This window comes from Belonocnema kinseyi, chromosome 1 (genome assembly GCF_010883055.1).
Source record: "Belonocnema kinseyi isolate 2016_QV_RU_SX_M_011 chromosome 1, B_treatae_v1, whole genome shotgun sequence".
Classification (NCBI taxonomy): domain Eukaryota; kingdom Metazoa; phylum Arthropoda; class Insecta; order Hymenoptera; family Cynipidae; genus Belonocnema; species Belonocnema kinseyi.
The window spans coordinates 165,418,614-165,439,368 of NC_046657.1; the positions used below are offsets into that span (position 1 = coordinate 165,418,614).

At 21.4% G+C, this 20,755-nt stretch overlaps 1 protein-coding gene and 1 long non-coding RNA gene across 2 annotated transcripts in view; one reads left to right on the forward strand and one right to left on the reverse strand.

Annotated features, from left to right (window-relative positions):
- The window catches only part of LOC117180925 (probable ATP-dependent RNA helicase DDX10), a 50,760-nt gene extending 39,896 nt beyond the window's left edge, over positions 1-10,864 (reverse strand). Inside the window, exons 1-3 of the mRNA XM_033373562.1 lie at positions 10,673-10,864; positions 5,345-5,536; positions 6-198 (exon numbers count right to left, since the gene is read on the reverse strand). Coding sequence (XP_033229453.1) covers positions 6-198; positions 5,345-5,536; positions 10,673-10,771 — 484 coding nt within the window. The 5' untranslated portion in view covers positions 10,772-10,864. The remainder of the gene's footprint in view (positions 1-5; positions 199-5,344; positions 5,537-10,672) is intronic.
- Positions 10,865-13,958: 3,094 nt separating this feature from the next.
- LOC117172740 overlaps positions 13,959-20,755 on the forward strand; it is an 8,687-nt gene continuing 1,890 nt past the window's right edge. The window contains exon 1 of the long non-coding RNA XR_004467055.1: positions 13,959-14,068. This is a non-coding gene — a long non-coding RNA (uncharacterized LOC117172740). The remainder of the gene's footprint in view (positions 14,069-20,755) is intronic.

Genomic DNA, 20,755 nt, shown 5'->3' on the forward strand with positions numbered 1-20,755 from the left:
ATTGCATTGATCCATTCTTTCTCTTTCATAACGTAAATCTTTTCCACCAATCACCAAAGCTGCCGAGAGGGAATGATAACGACCAACTTTTCGCAGAGTCTCAAAAATCTGGCACGCAAGTTCTCTCGTTGGCGTAATTATGAGTGCACCGAGACCGTCCATTCGCGTCCATCTTTTGCAGTACAATGTCTCTATTACCTAAAATTCAAGATACAAAAATTCAAACAAATTCCCGGATTTTTTTTTCCGGTTCGCAAACATTTTTCAAGGCCGATGAAATTCAAAAAATCGAACTCTAAAGCCAAAAATTTAATTATTATATAATAATTATCCATTTAAATATTTCCCATTATTAAAAATAATATAATAATAAAAGAATTTTAAATAAGATAAATCAATTTTCCACACACACACACACACAAAACAATAAATTGTCAAACCAAATTGATGAATTTTCAATTAAAATAATGAAACTTCAACTGCAATAGACAAATTTGAAACCAAAAACGCGAATTTTTTAACATTCTCACATTTTCCACTTAAATTCGGACTGAATTAATTATAATATTATAATAGAGAAAATAAACAAATTAAATAATAGTCGACTAATACATTTTTTGTGAAGAATTCATCTTTGTTCGACACAAATTTTATTATTTGCTTCAAAACTGAAATATTTAAAATAATATAATAATAAGAGAATTTCAAATAAGAAAGATCAATTTCCAACGAAATAGTTTAATTCAGAACTAAAATAGATCAATTTTTAACCATAAATGGAATAGATAAATTTGCAGTTAAAAATATCTTATTTTTGATAAAAAAAATTAATTTTCAACAAAATAGTAAAATCCTAAACCAAAAGTACGAATTTTCAACTAAAATTACGAGATTGCAATAATTTAATTTTCAACCAAAAAGATGAATTTTCAAACAAGAAGATTAATTTTTACCAAAAAGATGAATTTTTAACTAAAAGAGATGAATTACCAAAAATTGAATAGTTAAATTTCCAGTTAAAAACTTAATGTTCAACCAAAGAGATGAATTTTTAAATAAAATGATAGAAAATTCCATTGAAATAGTTATATTTTCAGTTAAAAAAATATATAATTTTCAACCAAAAATTACATTTTTTAAGAAAGTGATGAATTTTCAAAAAATGATGAATCTTCAACTGAAATAGCAGAATATTCAACAAAAAAGATAAATTTCCAAATAATTTATGAATATTTATCTGGTATGTTCAAATTTTCAACGAAAAAAAAAGATAAATTGTCCCAGAAAAAATAAACAGTAAAATGTTTAGTTCAAAAAATAATGTTCAGGCGAAGAGTTCAATTTTCAACTAAAATAATAAAATGTTCAATTTTAATAGTCATTTACATTTCCAGTAAAAAAAATGTTGACCAAAAAAACGAATTTTCAAAAAATACTTAAATTTTCAATCAAAGTGATGAATTTTCAACTGTAAATTAATAATTTTCAAACAATAAAATTAATTTTCTACCAAAAAATACCATTTTTCAACAAACTAGTTAAATTTGTAATCAAAGTGATAAATTTTCTACTAAAGTGATGAATTTTTACCTTGAATAGTTGAATTTTAAACTAAAAAGACACATTCTAAACAAAAATGAATAATTTTAAACAAAAAAAAAACAATTTTTCAACAAAATACTTCAATTTTCAATCAAAGTGATGATTTTTCAACTAAAATGATTAATTATCAAGCCAGAAAATTAATTTTCTAACAAAAAGACCATTTTTCAAAAAATTAGTTAAATTTTCAATCAAAGTGTTGATTTTTCAATGAAAATGACGAATTTTCAACTGAAAGAATTGAATTTTAAACAAAAAAGATAAATTTTCAAGTAAAATTAATAATTTTCAAAATAGAAAATAATGTTCAAATACCAACTATTTTATTGGCAATTGGTCTTTTTGGATTAAAATTCAAGGATTTTATTAAAATTTATTTTCTTCCTTCAAAAAAAAAATTTTGCTTTTGGTTGAAAATTTTTTTTTCTCTTTTATAATTTTGGCTGACGATTAAACTTTTTTTTTTTTAATTCGTCTTCAAAAAAAAAAAAAATATTTTTTTGTTTCTTGAAAATACAACTATTTTGTGAAAAATCTATTAACTTTGTTTAAAAATCATCCCTTTGTTTGAAAAATTAACTGTTTGATTACAAATTTATGTATTTTGTTGAAAATTTGTTATTTCTTCTAAAAAATGATTCTTGTTTGTTAAAAATCCAAACTATTTGGTTAAAAATGTATGAATCTTCTTGAAAATTCGTTTTTTTTTTCTCATGGAAAATTAATTTTTGTTTATTGAAAATTTAATTTTTTATATAATAATCCAACAGTTTTGTGAAAAGATTTTATTTATTCAAGATTTCAAAAAATTTAATAAATTTTAAAAAGGTTTCACAAAATTTCACAACTATTGAAAAGATTTAATAACAATTGAATAAAAATTTTTAAAAAGGCATAGTACGCCAAATTTAAAAGATTTCAGAACATTTTAAAGAATTTGAACAATTTCAAGTTTATTTAGAAGATTTAAAAATACATACTTGAAAGATTTCGAATATTTCACAAATATTTTATCAAGATTTCAAAGATTTTACCAAAATTTCCAAAGATTTCACAATGATTTCAAAGATTTTACAATTCCAAATTTTTTAATAAGATTTCAGAAAGATTGAAATTTTTTAAATAATTTTACAATTTTTGGAATATTTCAAGAGACTTCCAATACTTCAATGATTTCAAATAAATACAAAAGATTTCAGAAATATTTCACAAATATTTCAACGAATTCGTAAGGATTTCAAAAGATTTCAAGAATTCCGAAGATTTTAAACGAAAATATTTTAATCATTCAAATATTTTAATCATTTCAAATTAACACAAAATATTTTATAAAAATTTGATAAAGATTTCTAATTTTAAAACAGCTTAAAGATTTTAAACGATTTAAAATTTGTTAGGAATATTTCAAAAGATTTAAAAAATTTTGCAATTATTTCAAACATTTCACAAATATTTCAAATTATTTTACAAAGTTTTCGTGAATTTCAAAGATTAAAAAAAAAATTTTATAGACTTTACAAATATTTAAAATATTTGAATGATTTCAAATAAATACGAAAGATTTCACAAATATTTTAAAAAAGGTACAGCACACTAGATTTCAAAAAATTTTAAAGATTTTAATACATTTTAAATTTGTTTAGAAGATTCCAAAACATTTCACAATTATTTTACCAAAATTTTAAGATTTCAAACATCTTAAAGATTTTAAATGAATACAAAAACATTTGAGAAAGATTTGGCAAATATTTCGAAAAATTCATAAGGATTTCTAAAGAATTCAAGAATTTCAAAATGGTAATGTTCGTATTTACAAATATTGTTAACAATTTTAAAAGTTTTCAATAGATTCAAAATTTCAAAAGATTTCAATGATTTCAAAACGATTTAATAAGAAAAAAAAATTTCAAAGAATTTACCGAAATTAAAAAAAAAAATTACAAAGATTTCAAATATTTTAATGATTTCAAATGAATACAAAAGATTTCATAAAAATTTTATAAAGATTCCAAATTTTAAAGCAGCTTAAAGATTTTAAACGATTTCAAATTTATTTAGAAGATTTCAAAACATTTCACAAATATTTTAATAATTTCAAATGAATAAAAAATATTTCAGAAAGATTTCAAAGGTTTCATACAAATTTTATAAAGATTTCAAAAAGGGTTTCAAATATTTTAAAGAATTCCAAATTTGTTTAGAATATTTCAAAAGATTTACAAAATTTTTATAAATTTTTCGAACATTTTACAAAGAATTCATATATTTCAAAGAGTTTACCAAAATTTTAATTTATTTCACAAATATTTCAAATTTAAATTTAAAATAAAATTTGAAAAAATTAAATTTAAATTTAAAAAAGTCAAATTTTAAATAAAATAGTTTAAAATTCAACGATTTTATTGGAAATTCGTATTTTTGGATTAAAAATTCAAGAATTTCATTAAAATCTCTTTTCTTTCTTAAAAAAAATGTTTGTTTATGGACGAAAATTCGCTTTTCTTAGTTAAATCAAACTGCTTATTTATTTTGTACAAATATCAACTATTATATTTTTAAGTTGAAAATTCAACTCCATGGTTGAAAGTTCAACTAATTTCTTAAAAATTCAATTTTATACTGAAAATTCGCTAATATTTTTCATTAAAAATGTTTGTATTTTCTGATAGAAAAATAATTTAGAATATTTTAAGATTCAAGTTTTAAATTTAAAATTATATTTAACAAATTTATTTTTAATAAAATTTTTTACATTTTAATGTTCAATTTAAATTTTTAATTTATTAATCCAATTAAACTAATTAATTTAAAAATAAAAAAGATAATTATTCTCTAAAATTCACTGCTTAAATTTAAAATAAACGAGGATTGAGCGAATAAAACATGATAAAAAAAAATTGTGTATAATTAAAAAAATTAAAATTTTTAATTATTCATTTAAATTTTCTAAATATAAAAATTTTAAAAGTCTTGACCGTAAATCCATAAAAGTAATTTTAACAAATTTATTTCAAAAATAAATTTCAGATTTAAATTAATATTTAATTTTTAATTTTAATTTTAGATATTAAATTTTTAATTTTTAATTTAAATATTAAATTTTTTATTTTTCTGATAGAAAATTCTTTTTTTTATTTAATTGAAAATTTCATTCTTTTTGATAAAAATCCAGCAGTTTTGTAGAGATCTCATCTTATTGGCCTTTTCTCATAAAAAAAATTAATCTTATTTATTGAAAATCCAACTATTTGGTTACAAATTCATCTCGTTGGTTGAAAGTTAAACTATTTTATTAATACTTCAATTTTTTATTGAAAATGGATAATTTCAGTGTATTATTCGTTTACATTTTTTATTGAAATTAATTTAATTTAAAATTGATTTAATTTAACTGAATTCAACTAATTTCACTTAAGAACTTAAAACTAAACTATTTTATTGAAAATTCAATTGATTAGTTGAAAATTCAAATTTTTCGTTTGAAATTGATATTGTAACTTGAAATTTAGAAAAATTAAATTTATCTAATTAAATACTTTTCTCTACATCTCAATTCCCAACCAAACAGCTGAATTTTTATCTAGAAAAGGTCGATTTGCAAGAAAAATTTGAACTTTGAAATATAGAAAAATATCAGTTTTCAATTATTTTAATAATAAAATAATTCTAAAAATTAATGTTTTAACGAAGAGATGAATTTTCAGCCAAAAAAAAAGTACTGAAAAGTCATAATTATAATTACCGGTATTAGAAAAGCCAGTGTTTTTCCACTGCCAGTTTTGGCTTGACCAAGAATATCGAAACCTCGTAACGCAAGGCCAATAGTTTGCTTTTGTATGTCGGTCGGCTTGATATAACCGCTTTCCTTCAAGCCCTTTATAGTTTGTATGGACAATGGCAAATCGTAGAATTTTTTTATTTGTGTCTCATCGATCTGTAGAAAAGAAAAATTCCCATTTACAGATATAATATCATTATGAGAACGATTGAAAAACATTTAAATTTTAATCAGAGTGTCCAGCGTTCCAGGCCTTTTTTTACAACAAATAATCAAATAATCGTTTTTTTACATGTAAAATATGAAAAATTTCATTTTTTATTGGCTAATAATTTCTAAAAAAAAAGCAGAATCATAAATTAAAAAAATTTTAATTTAGTTGTCTTAGAAATCCTTGAAACGGGTGACCGTTTCAATCGAAGAAGAAAAATCCTGGTTCAAAAACAAATTTTTAAAGTTGAAGTTTAAAATTTTTTCAATTGAAAAATTGTGTATACAAATGCTGAATAATTTACAGTTATAAAGTGGAAGGTATTAATCCCAAAATTCAGATTAAGTTCCAAAAATATAAATCCAGGTTAACATTTTCAATAATCTAAATTAAAGAATCAGGCAATACACTTTAAAAATGCTCAAAATTATATTATTTTAAATAATTTTAGACTAGACACAATAGATTTTTTTAAATATTTTGTTTAACTTAACATTTCTGCAATTAAAGTTAAATTATTTTTATTTTAAATAGTTTAATCATCCTTGAAAAGCTTTCAAATTTGATTTTAAAATCTTGAGAAATCTAAGAGTGGTTTTAGATTTTTCCAAATTAAAAATAATTTTTGAAATTTTGTTCGGAACCTTTTAATTTATTTTAAAATGAATTGAATTTTTTCTACAACTTTTCGAAAACCATGCAAATTTAATACAAAAACCTTGAAACTTGAAATTATAAATAACAATATAACATTTATTATTTGCAGAAAAAATTAGAGTAATTTTAAGAGATATTTAAAAGTTCTAAAATGATTCAAATTTAATTTAGAACTTGAAATAATTTCAAATACTTTTTTTTTAATTGCGAAAGACTTCAAAAGAATAGGAAAATTAATTAATTAATTAGTAGGAAAATTAAAAATGCTTTTTTTTATTTTGAAAAATTATTGAAACAGAAAATTTAAAAAGATTTTAAGATATTAAAAAACTTATTCAAAACAATTCTGAAAGATTTTGAGGATTTTATTTTAATTTCCAGGATTTTTCAAAACTTGTAGAAACAATTCGATTAATTTTAAAAAATATATATAGAAGTTCTGAAAAACATGTTTACACGCTTTGTTTAAATTACTTGAAATCATTTCAAATTTTAAAATAATTTTGCATCTTTTCAAAACTTCTAAATATCTCTTAAAATTACTCAAATTTTTTCTACAAAAATAAGTGTTCAGTTATTATTTATACGTCAAAATTTAACAATTTCCCTTGCAAATTAAACATTTTTTAAATAGAATAATTAAAATTGTAACGCTAAAAGTTTTAAAGCTCCTCGAAATTCTAGAGATTCAAAGCTTTCTATTTAAAACAATTCAGTTTTAAATTGATTTCTTTTAAATATTTGGTTTTAATTTATTCACCTTAAATAAACAGTGAAATATTGCTAAATATGAAATGCTTATTCTTTTCTAAATTAAATTTTTTAAATTAAATGGGTTCAAAATTGAATAATTTAGACTTAAACAATATTTTTAATTTAATAAAAACCTTTAATTACGTCTATTATATTATGGATATATTTTTTAATTAAAAATAGTTTGTGAATTTTCAAACGCACGTTTATATTTTTTAAATAGCTAAAAAATAATAGTTGTTCAGATTTTTATACTTAAAGTAGAGATTCATTTTAAAAGTAATTTATTTATTTATATTCACAGTTGATAAAATAAAACTGTTTTTTGTCAAAAAATTTCGACTTCAAATTCGATTAATTTTTAATTGTTTAAATTTTCAAGACTGCACTTTAATTCTTTAAAAAACGGTTGAAATCGAACTTGGGTAGATTTTTCTTCTGAAAATTCGTAAAATACCCGGTCAATTTATATTTTGAAATGTTTCTCAAATCTTTTTTTAATTTTTGTTGATAAAACTAAATTAAATAAAAAAAAGTAAGCTTAAATTTCTGGAAACCTTTTGAAATTGTTTAAAGTCTATAAAATGTTCTGAAATTTTTTATATATTTAAAATCATTTTTTAATTCTTGAAATCTTTTGAAATCTTTATCATTTTATTAAAATACTTATGAAATCTTTCCTACCTCTTTTGCAATTATTTAAAATCACTGGAACAGCTGAATCCTTTGTGAAATATTTTGAAATTTTCTAAAAAAATGTAAACTCGTTTAAAATCTTTAAAATGTTTTGAAATCTGGTGTGCTGTATCCTTTTTGAAATCTTTGGAATTTTTAAAATCTTTTCAAATCCTAATAAATTCTTTTTTATAATTGTGAAATATTTTTTATTCGTTTGGAACCATTGAAATATTGGAAATCTTTTGGAATATTCTAAAAATTTTGAAATTATTTTAAATCTTTAAAATATTTTGAAATCTTTGAAATTCTTGTATTTTTCTAAATGTTCGAAATATTTATAAAATTTAAAAAATATTTTGAAATATTCTAAACAAATTTAAAATCGTTTAAAATATTTGAAACCCTTTTTGAAATCTTGATAAAATTTGTATGAAATCTTCTTTATTCATTTGAAATCATTAAAATAATTGTGAAATGTTTTGAAATCTTCTAAACAAATTTGAAATCGTTTAAAATCTTTAAGCTTATTAAAAATCTAAAATCTTTATAAAATTTTTATGAAATCTTTGTGATTTTTTTTTTTAAATTTTGGTAAAATCTTTTAAATCCTTGTTTAGAAATATTTTTTAATCTTTTTAAAGTTTTTGAAATCCTTGAAATTTTTTAAACTTTTGAAATCTTTGTGAATTCGATGAAAACTTTTGAAATATTTAAAATCGTTGTGAAATCTTAAAATTTCTGTAAAAATCTTTTAAGATTTTTGTAAAATAACTGAGATCTTTAAATTCCTTGAATTTTTAAAAATATTTCTCAAATTTTTTGAAAAATTTTAAATATTTCTGAAATCATTGCATAATTTATATTTTTTTTTTTGAAATCTTTGACATTTTTCAAAATATTTTTTATTAATTTGAAAGTATTAAAATATTTGAAATATTTAAAAAACTTCTTCAAAAATGCGAAATTTTTGTAAAATCTTTGTAAACTGTTTTGAAATATTTTTGTGAAATCGCTTAAAATCTTTTCAAATCTGGCGTACTGTATCCTTTTTAAAGTCTTTGAATTTGAAATAATTATGAATTTTTGATTGTACCTTTGAAATACTTGAAAAATTTTTTCAAAATTTTGGTAAAATTGTTTTAAAATGTTTCAAATCTTTGTAAAATCTTTGAAATCTTCGAAACAAACATGAGATCGTTTAAAATTTTACAAATGTTTTTAAATCTAGCGTACTGTGTCCTTTTTAAAATCGTTATGAAATTTTCATTAAATCTTTAAAATATTGGCGAAATTTTTTGAATTATTATAAAATTTGGTAAAATCTTTGAAATCTTTACGAAATTGTCAAATATTTGTGAAATATTTTGTAATCCTTTGATATCATTAAAATATTTCAAATATTTGTGAAATTTTTTCAAATCTTTGTGAATTCTTTATTTAATCTTTGTTTGTGAAATATTTTGTGCTCATTTGAAATCATTGAAATCCTTTTGAAATATCCAATTTATTTTAAATTTCTGAAATGGCTAAAAATTGTTTAAAGTTTTTGAAATTCTTGAAATCTTTTGAAATCCTTATGAATTATTTGAAATCTTTGGAAATATTCTAAAATATTTTTAAAAATTTCAAATGTTTTGAACTCTTTGATATCTGGCGCACTGTACTCTTTTTAAAAATATTTAATGTCCTTGAGATCTTTTGAAAGTTTTAAAATCTTTGTGAAATCTTGTATAAACGCCTTTTTAAATCTTTAGAAATTTAAATGCAAAATGGAACATTTCACTGGAATAGTTACATTTTTAGCTTAAAAAAAGCTCAAACAGAAAAAAAGTTTACATTTTCCAAAAATGTGATGAATTTTCGATTAACATGGTGGATCTCAGCCGAAATAGTTGAATTTTAAAGAAAAAGAAGGATAAATTTCCAACCAAAAAGATGAATTTTCTACCAAGCAGATTAATTTCTACTACAAAGAACAACAAATTTTTGACTACAAAATACCAATTTCCAGCCAAACTGATACATTGTAAACTGAAATAATGAATCTTCATCTAAAATAGTTTAAATTTCAACCAAAAATATAAATTTTCAAAAACGAAGATTAATTTCTACCAAAAAGATGAAGTTTTAGTAAAAGAGTTTAGCTTTCCAACAAAAAAAGATGAATTTTCTTTTAAAAAAGACCGAGTTTTCAACAAATCAGTTTAATATGCAACTAAAAAATACCATTTTTTAGCTAAAAAATTAATGTTCAACCAAATAAATGCATTTTTAATTAAAATTTTGTAATATTTAATTGATATAGTGAAATTTTCAGTTAAAAAAAATCAAATATAAACAAACTAATTGAAAAAAAGTTATGTTTTTAACCATAGATTTAAAAAAAATGCATGAATTCTCAACCAAATAGTTGAATTTTCAACTAAATAAGAGCAATTTTTAATCAAAAACGTAAACTTTAAACTAAAAAAGATATGGGTTACACCAAAAAATAGAATTAATTTTCCATCCAAAAAAATATTTTAATCTGAAAGGATAAATTTTCAAAAAAAAAAAAAGAATTTTTAAACAAGATTAATTTTCAAAAAGGAAGATTAATTTTGTTCCAAAAAAAAGACGAATTTTTGACAAAACAGTTGAATTTTCAACTGAAAAGTTGTTAAAAAAAATTAATTTCACACCAAATAAAATAAAACAAATTTTCAAGCAAAGAAATTAATTTCTCTTCGTCAATTTAGGAAAGTAAATAAATACTAATGGTTAATAAAAATAAATAAATTGATAAAAACATGTGGAATTGTTTTTATAATCCTAACCTCAAAATCAAATAATAGTCTTGAAAGCAGGGAGAAAGAAGTCATATTACAAAAATAATACGAACACTTATTTTAAATCTGAAAATGAGTACTTTTTGCTCCCTGGATTTTGAATATAAACCTAATTAAACGTGCTGAAAAAAAAGTACATAAATACTTTTTATATACGGTACTCACTTTTTCGTATTTACTTTGAAGCTTTGCGATTATTTCTGTCTCCGGATTGTGCTTCTTCTTTTCGTAAACTCTAACCTTTTTCTTTGAATTGGCAGCCATCGTCTTAAATTAGTTAAAAATGATATGGAGACAATTTTATATATTTTTGATGGAGGTTTATTTTTCTTTCTTTCTGCACAATCTGACTCCACGTGCAGTGATGTCAATGTTGGCACCCTGTGCTACTGCGCTTGCGTTAGGGCTGCGCGCTGGTTGGCCGCACTTGGCGCGTGATTCAAAATGACATGAAAAAACAGTTCTTGTAACATAAATAAATAATTATTAAAATATGCACAAAAATGTATGAAAATTATGTAAGTTTTGATTTGAGGTAAGCTAAAAATGTATAACACATATATTCAATGAATAGCAGTTTATTTTCATTGAACTCGAAAGACTGACAAGACATTTTTTAATAGATAAATTTCTGGAAATACCATACAAGATTTCAGTAGCTTAATGTATAGAAGATAATTGCAGCATATAATAATGATTTGAATCATAACTACAATGCAGTCGTGACAATTTATGTATTTATAGGTTATATAATTATATGAATTCCCAGAAAAATACATAAAAAATATTTATTTTTCAATTAAATGTTTTTAATTATCATAGGATTCATTTCTAGCTACATTGTTGGTTTATGGCAAATTTGATTGGTTAATAATCTAGATGCGAACTCGATGTGTCAAATTAATTTAACGATTAATTCAAAACGGGTCTCCGTACAAAGTTATCCTACGGGTAACATTTCACGGAGCCCTGTTTTGGATGAATCGTGGAATTAATATTTTTCATAGGATTAATTTATAGCTGCTTTGTTGGCTTATGGCAAATTTAATAGGTTGAGAGCCTAGATACGAACTCGATGTGTCAAATTAATTCATTGATATATTCAAATTCAACCTCCGTGAAAAGGTACCTTTATTTAAATTACAAGAATAGTTTTTCAAAGTAATTTTAAATTGCGCGCCAAGTGGAGCCAACCAGCTCACGGCTGAGACGAGCGCTGCGGAGTCGGGAGTATTGACTCGGTGGAAGTTTCGGTAGATCTGTATATCTTATATCGGCAATGTAGTTTTCGCAATAATTACCGATAAACGGTTACTTGAAAAATTACCAAAATTATTTTTCAAAAACGGTTGCAGCAAAGATATTATCCATATTATTTTATAATTAATATGTTATTCATTATTATTAATTGTTTTATATATTAATCAAAGATTTTGCTCCTAATTCAGCTCCCAACTACACTGCGCATGCGTTGCGCCCGCAGCCTCTATGATAATTATAAGGTACAAAAAAATAGATTGTATTAATGATTTAAAATTTACATTTGTGAAAAAAGGTATTCCTATTTTCGAGTTTAAAATCAATAATTTTACTCCTTATAAAAAATTTAATATTTTAATTACTGGGGAATTTTTGATAAATTTTAAACCAAAAATAAAATAGTTCAATTTTCAACCTAAACGAAGAGTTTTCAAACAAGAAAATTAAATTTTTACCATAACAGCAAATTTTCAACATAAAATAACAATATTTAACTTAATATTTTAAGTTCGAACCAGAAAAGGTCAGTTTTATACTAAAAAAAAATTAATTTTCAACAAAAAATGGAATAGTTAATTTTTGAGATAAAAAAATTGAACTTCCGAGAATGTATACATTTTGCAAAAAAAAAAGCGAATTTTCAACTGAAGAACAAAATACTTTGAACAAAAAGTGGAAGAGTTGAATTTTCTGTTAGAAAAATTAATTTACAAACGAAAAAAGCTAATTTTTTAATAGAATAGTTGAATTTTCAGCCATAGTGATAAATTTTCAACTAAATTAATAAATTTGAAATCCAAAATATTACTTTTTAACAAATTAGGATAACATTGCACCCAAAAAGATGAATTTTCAACGAAAAATTGAATAGTTGTTATTTCAACCAAAAAACATTTTAATATTAATAACAAGAAAACAGTTAAATTTCAATGAAAAAGACAAATCTTATGCAATAGTCCATTTTTGAGTTCAAAAATAAATTTTTAGCATAAAAATGTTTTTCAATGAAACAGTCGAATTTTCATCGAAAGAAATGAATTTGCAAATAAAAAATATAACAAAAAATAAACTACTTTAATTTTAAATTTAAAAATAATTTTGAACGAAAAAAAAAGGTTTGAACAAAATACTTTAATTTCTAATCAGAAATAATACATTTTCAACTAAAAAAGATGGATTTTCAAACAAAAAGATTCAGTTTCTATCAAAAAGTGCAATTTTCAACCAAAAAATTAATTTAAAAAATATATAGTTTAAGGAAAGTAATTACATTTTTAATGAAAGAAATGCATTTTTTTAAACAAAATAAATGAATTGGCAAATAAGAAGAAAAATTTTCTAAAAAAAATAGACAATTTTGAGATACAAAGTTGAATTTTCAACTAAAAAATCAATTTTCATGAAATTAAAAAAGAATTTTTTTTAGAATTAGTTGCATTTTGATATTAAAAATTATTTTCAACCAAAAATATTAAATTTCGACCAAAAGAGACCATTTTAATTTTCAGTTAGTCAATTTTCAACGAGAAAAACTGATTTTTATCAACATGGTTTCTTTAAACCAAATAGATGAGTCCTTAATAAATAAGGTAAAATGTAATAGTTGACATTTCAAACAAAAAGGACAGATTTTCAACAAATAATGTAATTTATCAAATAAAAAAAGATCAATTTTTGATCAAAAAGAAAATAAAAACAAAAGAAAAAAAAAGAAAAATTTTCAACCAAAGAGAAGAAATTGCAACCGATTGAAAAAATATAGAACTTTTGAAAAAATGTGCTTATGAGAATTATGCAAGAAAAACTGACAGTATTTAAAATATTAGTTTTTTTAAACTGAATATGGCGCACTTTTCCGAAATTATTAAATGAGTAAATCAATTTTGTACAATATATCAAAACAAAAGAAAGAGTTTTTTCACTAACGTAAATCCTAAATTATTAAAATTAAATTAAATGATCAAATGCGTAAATCAATATTTTATAATAAATCAAAAAAAGAAAGACTTTTTCACCAACGTAAATCCTAAATAATTCATAATATTTTTTGGATTGTATAATTGTTATATATTTTAAAAAATTGATTGGCATAATTATCTTTGTTTTAACATTCGAAGTAAATACTCGATCAATATCCAATGAGAATGCTGGTGAGACGCATGTGCATTTCAGTTGCGTCAGTCCAAATCCAAAATGGACGCATCGTCTTATACGTGCGTCATTTTTTCACGCAATTTTAAACAGTTCTTGTGTATTTAATTATTACGATTGTCTAAATTCGGAAAAAATATTTTGTCAATAGTAAGTCTATTTTATGTATACATATGTCTTGCAAACTGTTAATAGCACGATATAGCTCCAAATTTTGGTTAAAAAAGATCAAGTTTATCTTAACCTCAAAGTTTATTTTTTTGACGTTGAAAATTCTATTAATCCGTCAGAAATAGATTCCATAAAATAAAATTAATGTAAATACCATATTCAATTCAATATGAAGCACCTTAAATTACTTTTTAACCAAAAATATAATTTTTTCACAAAAAAGTTTAATTTTAATTTTTATCCTAATAGTGAATATAAAACTAAAAATACTAATTTTTAGCAAAAAATTTATTTTCGCAGAAAATTAATTCCCAAAGGACAAATTACCTAAAAAATGTTTCAATTTGCAACCGAAAAATATGATTTTTTAACAAAAAAGTTCATTTTCCTCCAAAAGGTTAAATCTTCACAAAAATAGTTTATTACAAAATAAATATGTATTAATTTTTTACCAAATTGTTAAATTCTCAACCAAACCAGATTAATCTCGAAGGAAACAGTTGAATTTTTAATGAAAAAGGATGCATTTTCGACCAAAAAATGCAGATTTTTAACAAATTGCATGAATTTTCAACTACAGAAGATCAATTTTAAATCCAATAGTTAAATTTTGTATAAAAAAGATGAATTCTCCAGCAAGAAGATTGATGATCTGCCAAAAACATAAATTTTCAAGAAAGTAAATTAATTTTCCACCAAATTATTTAATCTTAAATTTTCATAAAAATAGTCTTATTTTTAACACAGATATTGATATTAATTTTCTAGAAATTTAAAAGTTAAATTTTTTAATAAGGGGGTTGAATATTAAAATAAATATGATTAAAAAGAAAAACTATTTCAACCATGTAGTTCAATTTTGAACTAAAAAAGATTAATTTCAAACCAAATATTTAAATTTTGAACCAAAAAGGTAAATTTTCCAGCAAGAAGATTGATGATCTTCCAAAAACATCAGTTTTCAAGAAAATACATAAATTTTCTACAAAATTATTGAATTTTAAAGCCAAAAAAAAGATTATTTACAAAACATTTGAATTTTTCATGAAGAAAATATAATTTGATTTGAATTTTCCTCCAAATCCTCAGTTTTCATAAAATTAATTTTCTAGGCATTCAATAGGTAAATTTTTAACCAACGAGGTGAATCAGTAAAAAAATTATGTTTCACAATTTGTTTTAGCTTTTAACAATTTAGTTGATTTTTCGACTAAAAAAGATGATTTTTAAACAAAATAGTTAAATTTTTAATCAAAAAGATGAATTTTTGAAAAAGAAGATTGTTGATCTTGCAAAAACATGAGTTTTCAATAAAATACATTAATTTTCAAAAAAATTATTGAATTATAAAGCAAAAAAAAAATAATAATAATATAGACAAATCATATACAAAACGGTTGAATCTTTAAACAGATAACATTTTTTAATGTTAATTTTCGACCAGAAACATAAATTTCCATAAAAATAGTTTTATTCTCAACAAAAATATAGATTATCAACATTTTTTTAAGTTATACAAACAAACCAGATTAATTTCGACTAAAAAAGGATGAATTTTCAACCGAAAAATACGAATTTTGAACAAAATACGTGAATATTCAACTAGAAAAGATCAATTTTTAAACTATTATAAAATCAGTTTTTAACCCGCACAGATTACTTTTCGCAATTTGTTTTTGCTTTTAACAATGTATTTAAAATTCTAACTAAAAAACATTATTTTTAAATCAAATATGTAAATTTCGAAGCAAAAAGATGAATTTTCCAGAAAGAAGATTTCTGCCAAAAACATCAGTTTTCCACCAAATTATTTAATTTTAAAGCCAAACAACAAATTATCTACAAAACGGTTGAATTTTTAAACAAAAAACAATATTTTTTTAAAGCTAATTTTCAACCAGAAGACCAAATTTTCAAGATATTTTAAGATGATTTTTTAACCCGGATGATTAATTTTCGAGAAATTTAATATGTAAATTGTGAACGTAAGAAATAGATTTCCAATTAAATAATTTTATTTGCATCCAAAGAAGCTCAATTTTCAACAAAAATAAAAAAGTTTAAATATTAAGTTTAAAAAAATTAATTTTAAATTAAAATACAATGAATTTACAACATAATAAATTAATTTTGGACCAAATACTTTAATTTTCATCTAAATTGATACATATTTTACAGAAAAAAATTAATTGATAACAAATTATTTAAACTAAGTAGTTGAATTGTCGATAAAAAAGATTTTAATTTTAAATAAAAAACAGTTGAATTTTACTAAAGGAGCAATTTTCAACCAAATAGTTGAATCCTCAACCTAAATTAATTAATTTTGTGTCAAAAAGGGTTTTAACGAAAATTTGAAGTTATATTTCCAGTTAAATAAATGTGTTTTTGCCCAACAAAAAAATGTTTTTTTAACACAACAGATAAACTTTGAAGCAGAAGTGAATTTTCTTCTAAAATTATGAATCTTTAACAAAAAAATTAATTTTTAACAAATTAATTTAACCTTTAAAGAAGTAGTTACGTCCCTAGTTAAAACTGGTTAATTTTTTACTAACCAGTTGTATTTTTAATAGGAAAAAAAAAGTTTCTATGATAAGAGACGAATTTCCAGGAACAACTGAAAAATCCCGAAAAAGAAAAGATTAGAAATATCATATTTCTGAAAATAGAAATAAAAACGACATTTTTAAATTCCCTATTAAATAAAAAAAATTTCACAGTTTGGGATATAACTAGATTAGAAAAATTCCAGATGACAGAAAATTTCTGAAATAAAGTTGCCGAATTTAAACAATTAAGAAATGTTTGAATACTTAACTACAAAATAATAAATATAATACTTTTATTTACTGATAATATTTTTTATTTTGCGTCTTATTTTATATTCTATTTTTTATTTTATATTTATTATTAAGTCACGGATATTTTATAGTGTCGGAAACTTTATTTTTCGGAATTTTTCAGTTCTAAACTTGAACTTTAAAAGTTAGAATTTCAATTGTGCCATTAAAAAGATTTTAATTTGTAAGTAAAAGTTTTGAATCTTGATCTATAAATAACAATTGAGCCTCTAATTTAATAAATATTTAGTTTAAAAAATTTTAATCGTTGCATTTGTAATGTTTACAATTTAAAATTGCTTGAAATTATATAAATTTAAATGAAATTTTCTGCATTAAAAATGTGTTGGGCCTCACTCATAAAAATATTAAAAATAAGAAATGACGTTTTTTATATTTTTGTTTTTGGTATATATTTCCTAAAACGTACTTTGTGTAAATAATATTTAATTTCCGTAAAAAACCATTAATTGAATTCGTATTTTTGTGTTGATTGAGAATTAATTTTATTTTAAAAATCTAATTATGTCATTTTTGGTTAAACATTTTAATTATTATTTGAAAATTGTTATTTTTTGGTTGAAAAATATTACATTTTGTTGAAATCTCGCGTATTTTTTGGTAAAAAATTAATTTTTTTTCGAAAATTCATCCTTTCTGATTGAATTCAATTTTTTTTTAATTTCAAGATAACATCTTTTTTGGTTGGAATATTAACTATTACCTTTTTCGTGGCCATTTTTTTTGTGGGCAAATCAACTACTTAGTTTAAAGTTGAACTTTTTTTAAAATCCATTTCTTTTTGGTTGAAGATTCAACATTTTAATTGAAAAATCATATTTTTTGGCTCGAAACTTCAACTTTTTGTACAAAATTCTTATTTTTGCCTTAAAGATTCAAGTACTTTTATGAAAACTTAACTATTTGTGAAAATATTAACCTTTTTGTTGAAAAAATCATATTTTCTTGTTGAAAATTCAACTTCTCTGTAGATTTATTGGTTCTTTTGGCTTTAAAATTCAACAATATTGTTTACAGTGAATGTATTTTGTTAAAAATTCGTTTTTTTTTTGTAGAACATTAACTTTTTTAGTGAAAAATTCGTTTATTTGTGTGGAAAATCCGTTTTTTTTCAAGACATTTAATCTTCATCTGTTTGTTTGAAGATTTAACTATTTTATTAAAAAATATATTTTATTTGGTTGAAAATTCATTTTTTTATCTGCAAATTTAACTGTTTCATTGTTTGAAACTTCATCTTTTTGGTTAAAAAATCATCATTAAATAGCATTAAAAACTCAAATATTTTTTTAAAAATTGAACTACTTTTATTACAATATTGTTTAAAATAAACGCATTTTGTTTTAAAATTCGTATTTTTTTTGTAGAACATTAACCTTCTTAGGGGAAAATTCGTTTTTTTTTCTTGAAAATCCATTTTTTTCGGTAGTAATTTAATCTTCATTTGTCTGTTTAAAATTTAACTATTTAAAAATACTTATATTTTATTTCGTTGGAAATTAATTTTTTTATCTGAAAAATTATCTGTTAAATTTTTTGAAAATTCATCTCGTTAAAAAATAATCTTTTGGATTTAATATTGAAATCATTTTTTTCTTTGTCGACTGAGAATTAATATTGTTAACAAAAAATGTAAGTGTACCATTTTTGGTTAAAAATTGATATTATTCATTGGAAATTGATATTTCGAGTTGAAAATTCATATATTTTGTTCAAATTTTGCGTTTTTTTTGTAAGAAAAAACAATCTTGTTTGAAAATTCATCCTTTTTGTATTGAATTCAATTGTTTTTTTTATTTCGCGGTAAAATCTCTTTTTGCTGGACAAATCATATACTTGGTTAAAAGTAAACTATTTTTTGAAAAATTAATTTTCTGTTTTTGATTGAAGATTCATCATTTTAGTTGAAAAATCATATTTTAGGGTAGAAAATTCAAATTTTTTGTTTGCAAAATTTATCTTTTTGCATTAAAAACTCAACTCTTTGGTTAAAAATTAAACTAATTTAATGAAAATTTAACTATTTGTAAGAATATTAACTTTTGTGTTGAAAAGTCTTATTTTCTGGTTTTCTGGTTCAACAATTTGGATGAAAATTTGTATTTTTTAGTTTCTAGTTTAAATTGAACTATTTCAGTTAAATATTTACAATTTTAGTCGACAATTCATCACTTTGTTTGAAACTGTAGCTTTTTCTTAAAAGTTATTTTTGTTGTTGTTGAAAGTTAGTTCTTTTTTTTTTAGGAAAGTAATTTTTTAACTGAAAATTTAACTATTTCCTATAGAATATTCCATAGTTTTAGCTGAAAATTTATCTGTTTGGTTCTATATTATTTTTTTTAACGTAAAACTTAATTATTTATATATTTTTGGATGAAAAGTTATTTTTTTTAGTTAAAAGTTCATAAGTATAGGTGAAAATTCTTCACTTTATTTGAAAATGCATCTATTTCTTTTAAAGTTAGTTTTTTTAGAAAAGTAAATTTGTAACTGAAAATTTAACTGTTTACTATTGAATATTCCATAGTTTTAGATACAAATCCATCTGAATGGTTGAACATTAATTTTTCTATTAAAAATTTATTATTCAATTTTCGGTAGAAAAATGATCTTTTTTAGTTGAAAATTCATCACTTTTTGGAAAATATAACTATTTTTTTGAAAGATAGTTTTTTTTTGTGAAATTGAAATGAAATTTTCGTTTGAAAATTCGGCTTTTTTTTGTACAAAATGTGTGTTGTTTTTTGTTGGCATTAAAATGCAACTTCTTGGTTAAAAATTAAACTGCTTTAAGGAAAAATTAACTATTTGTAAGAATATTAACTTTTGGTTGATGAAAATTCACCTGTTTGTTTCAAAATTTAACTATTATGTTCAAAAAAATATTTTATTTCGTGAGAAATTAATTTTTTTATCTGAAAATTTACATGTTCCATTTTAAGTTAAAAATTTTTCTTCTTTAGTTGAAAGTTTAACTTCTTTTTTAATATTTCATGTAGTTTAATGAAAATTTGTGTTTTCGGTTAGAAAATAATTCTTGTTTGTTGAAAGTTCATCTTTTTGCTTGAGGATTCAATTATTTGGTTAAAAGATTATCTCTTTTGATTGAAAATTAACTTTTTGTAGATATTTTTACTTCTCTTTGCCTTTTTGGCATAAAAATTAAATTTTTTGGATGAATTTCAATCTTTTTTGTTTGAAAATTCGACCATTTGGTAAAAAATGTATATTTGTAGATTGAATTTTCTTTCGGACAAATTCATCCTTTTAAATTGAAAATTATGCTATTTTGTTTGAAATTAGTCTTTTTGAATTGAAAATTGATCTTTCATTGTAAAAAATTGATATTTTTTATTTAGAAATTGAGTTATTTGTTTTAAAAAATTATGTGCTATGTAAGCAAAATTCGCCTTTTTCGTAGAAAATTAATCCTTATGGTTGAAAATTCGTCTTTTTGATGTAAAATTCAACTATTCAGTTGAAGATTCATCATTTTAGTTAAAAATTCATCTGTTTAGTTGAAAATTAATTCCTTTTACTGAAAATTTACTACCCATTTTTGGTTGAAAATTTATATTTTATTGTTCAAAGTTCAACAATTTGGATGAAAATTTGTATTTTTTAATTAAAAATAGAACTATTTAGGTTGAAAATCCATATTCTTCGTTAAAAATTGATTTTTTTTGTGTGGAAAATTATCTTTTTATTATTATAAATAATTATTTATTATAAATATATTATTTTATATTTATGTTAATAATTAATATTTATTGTTATTTATATTTTATAAATATATTATAAT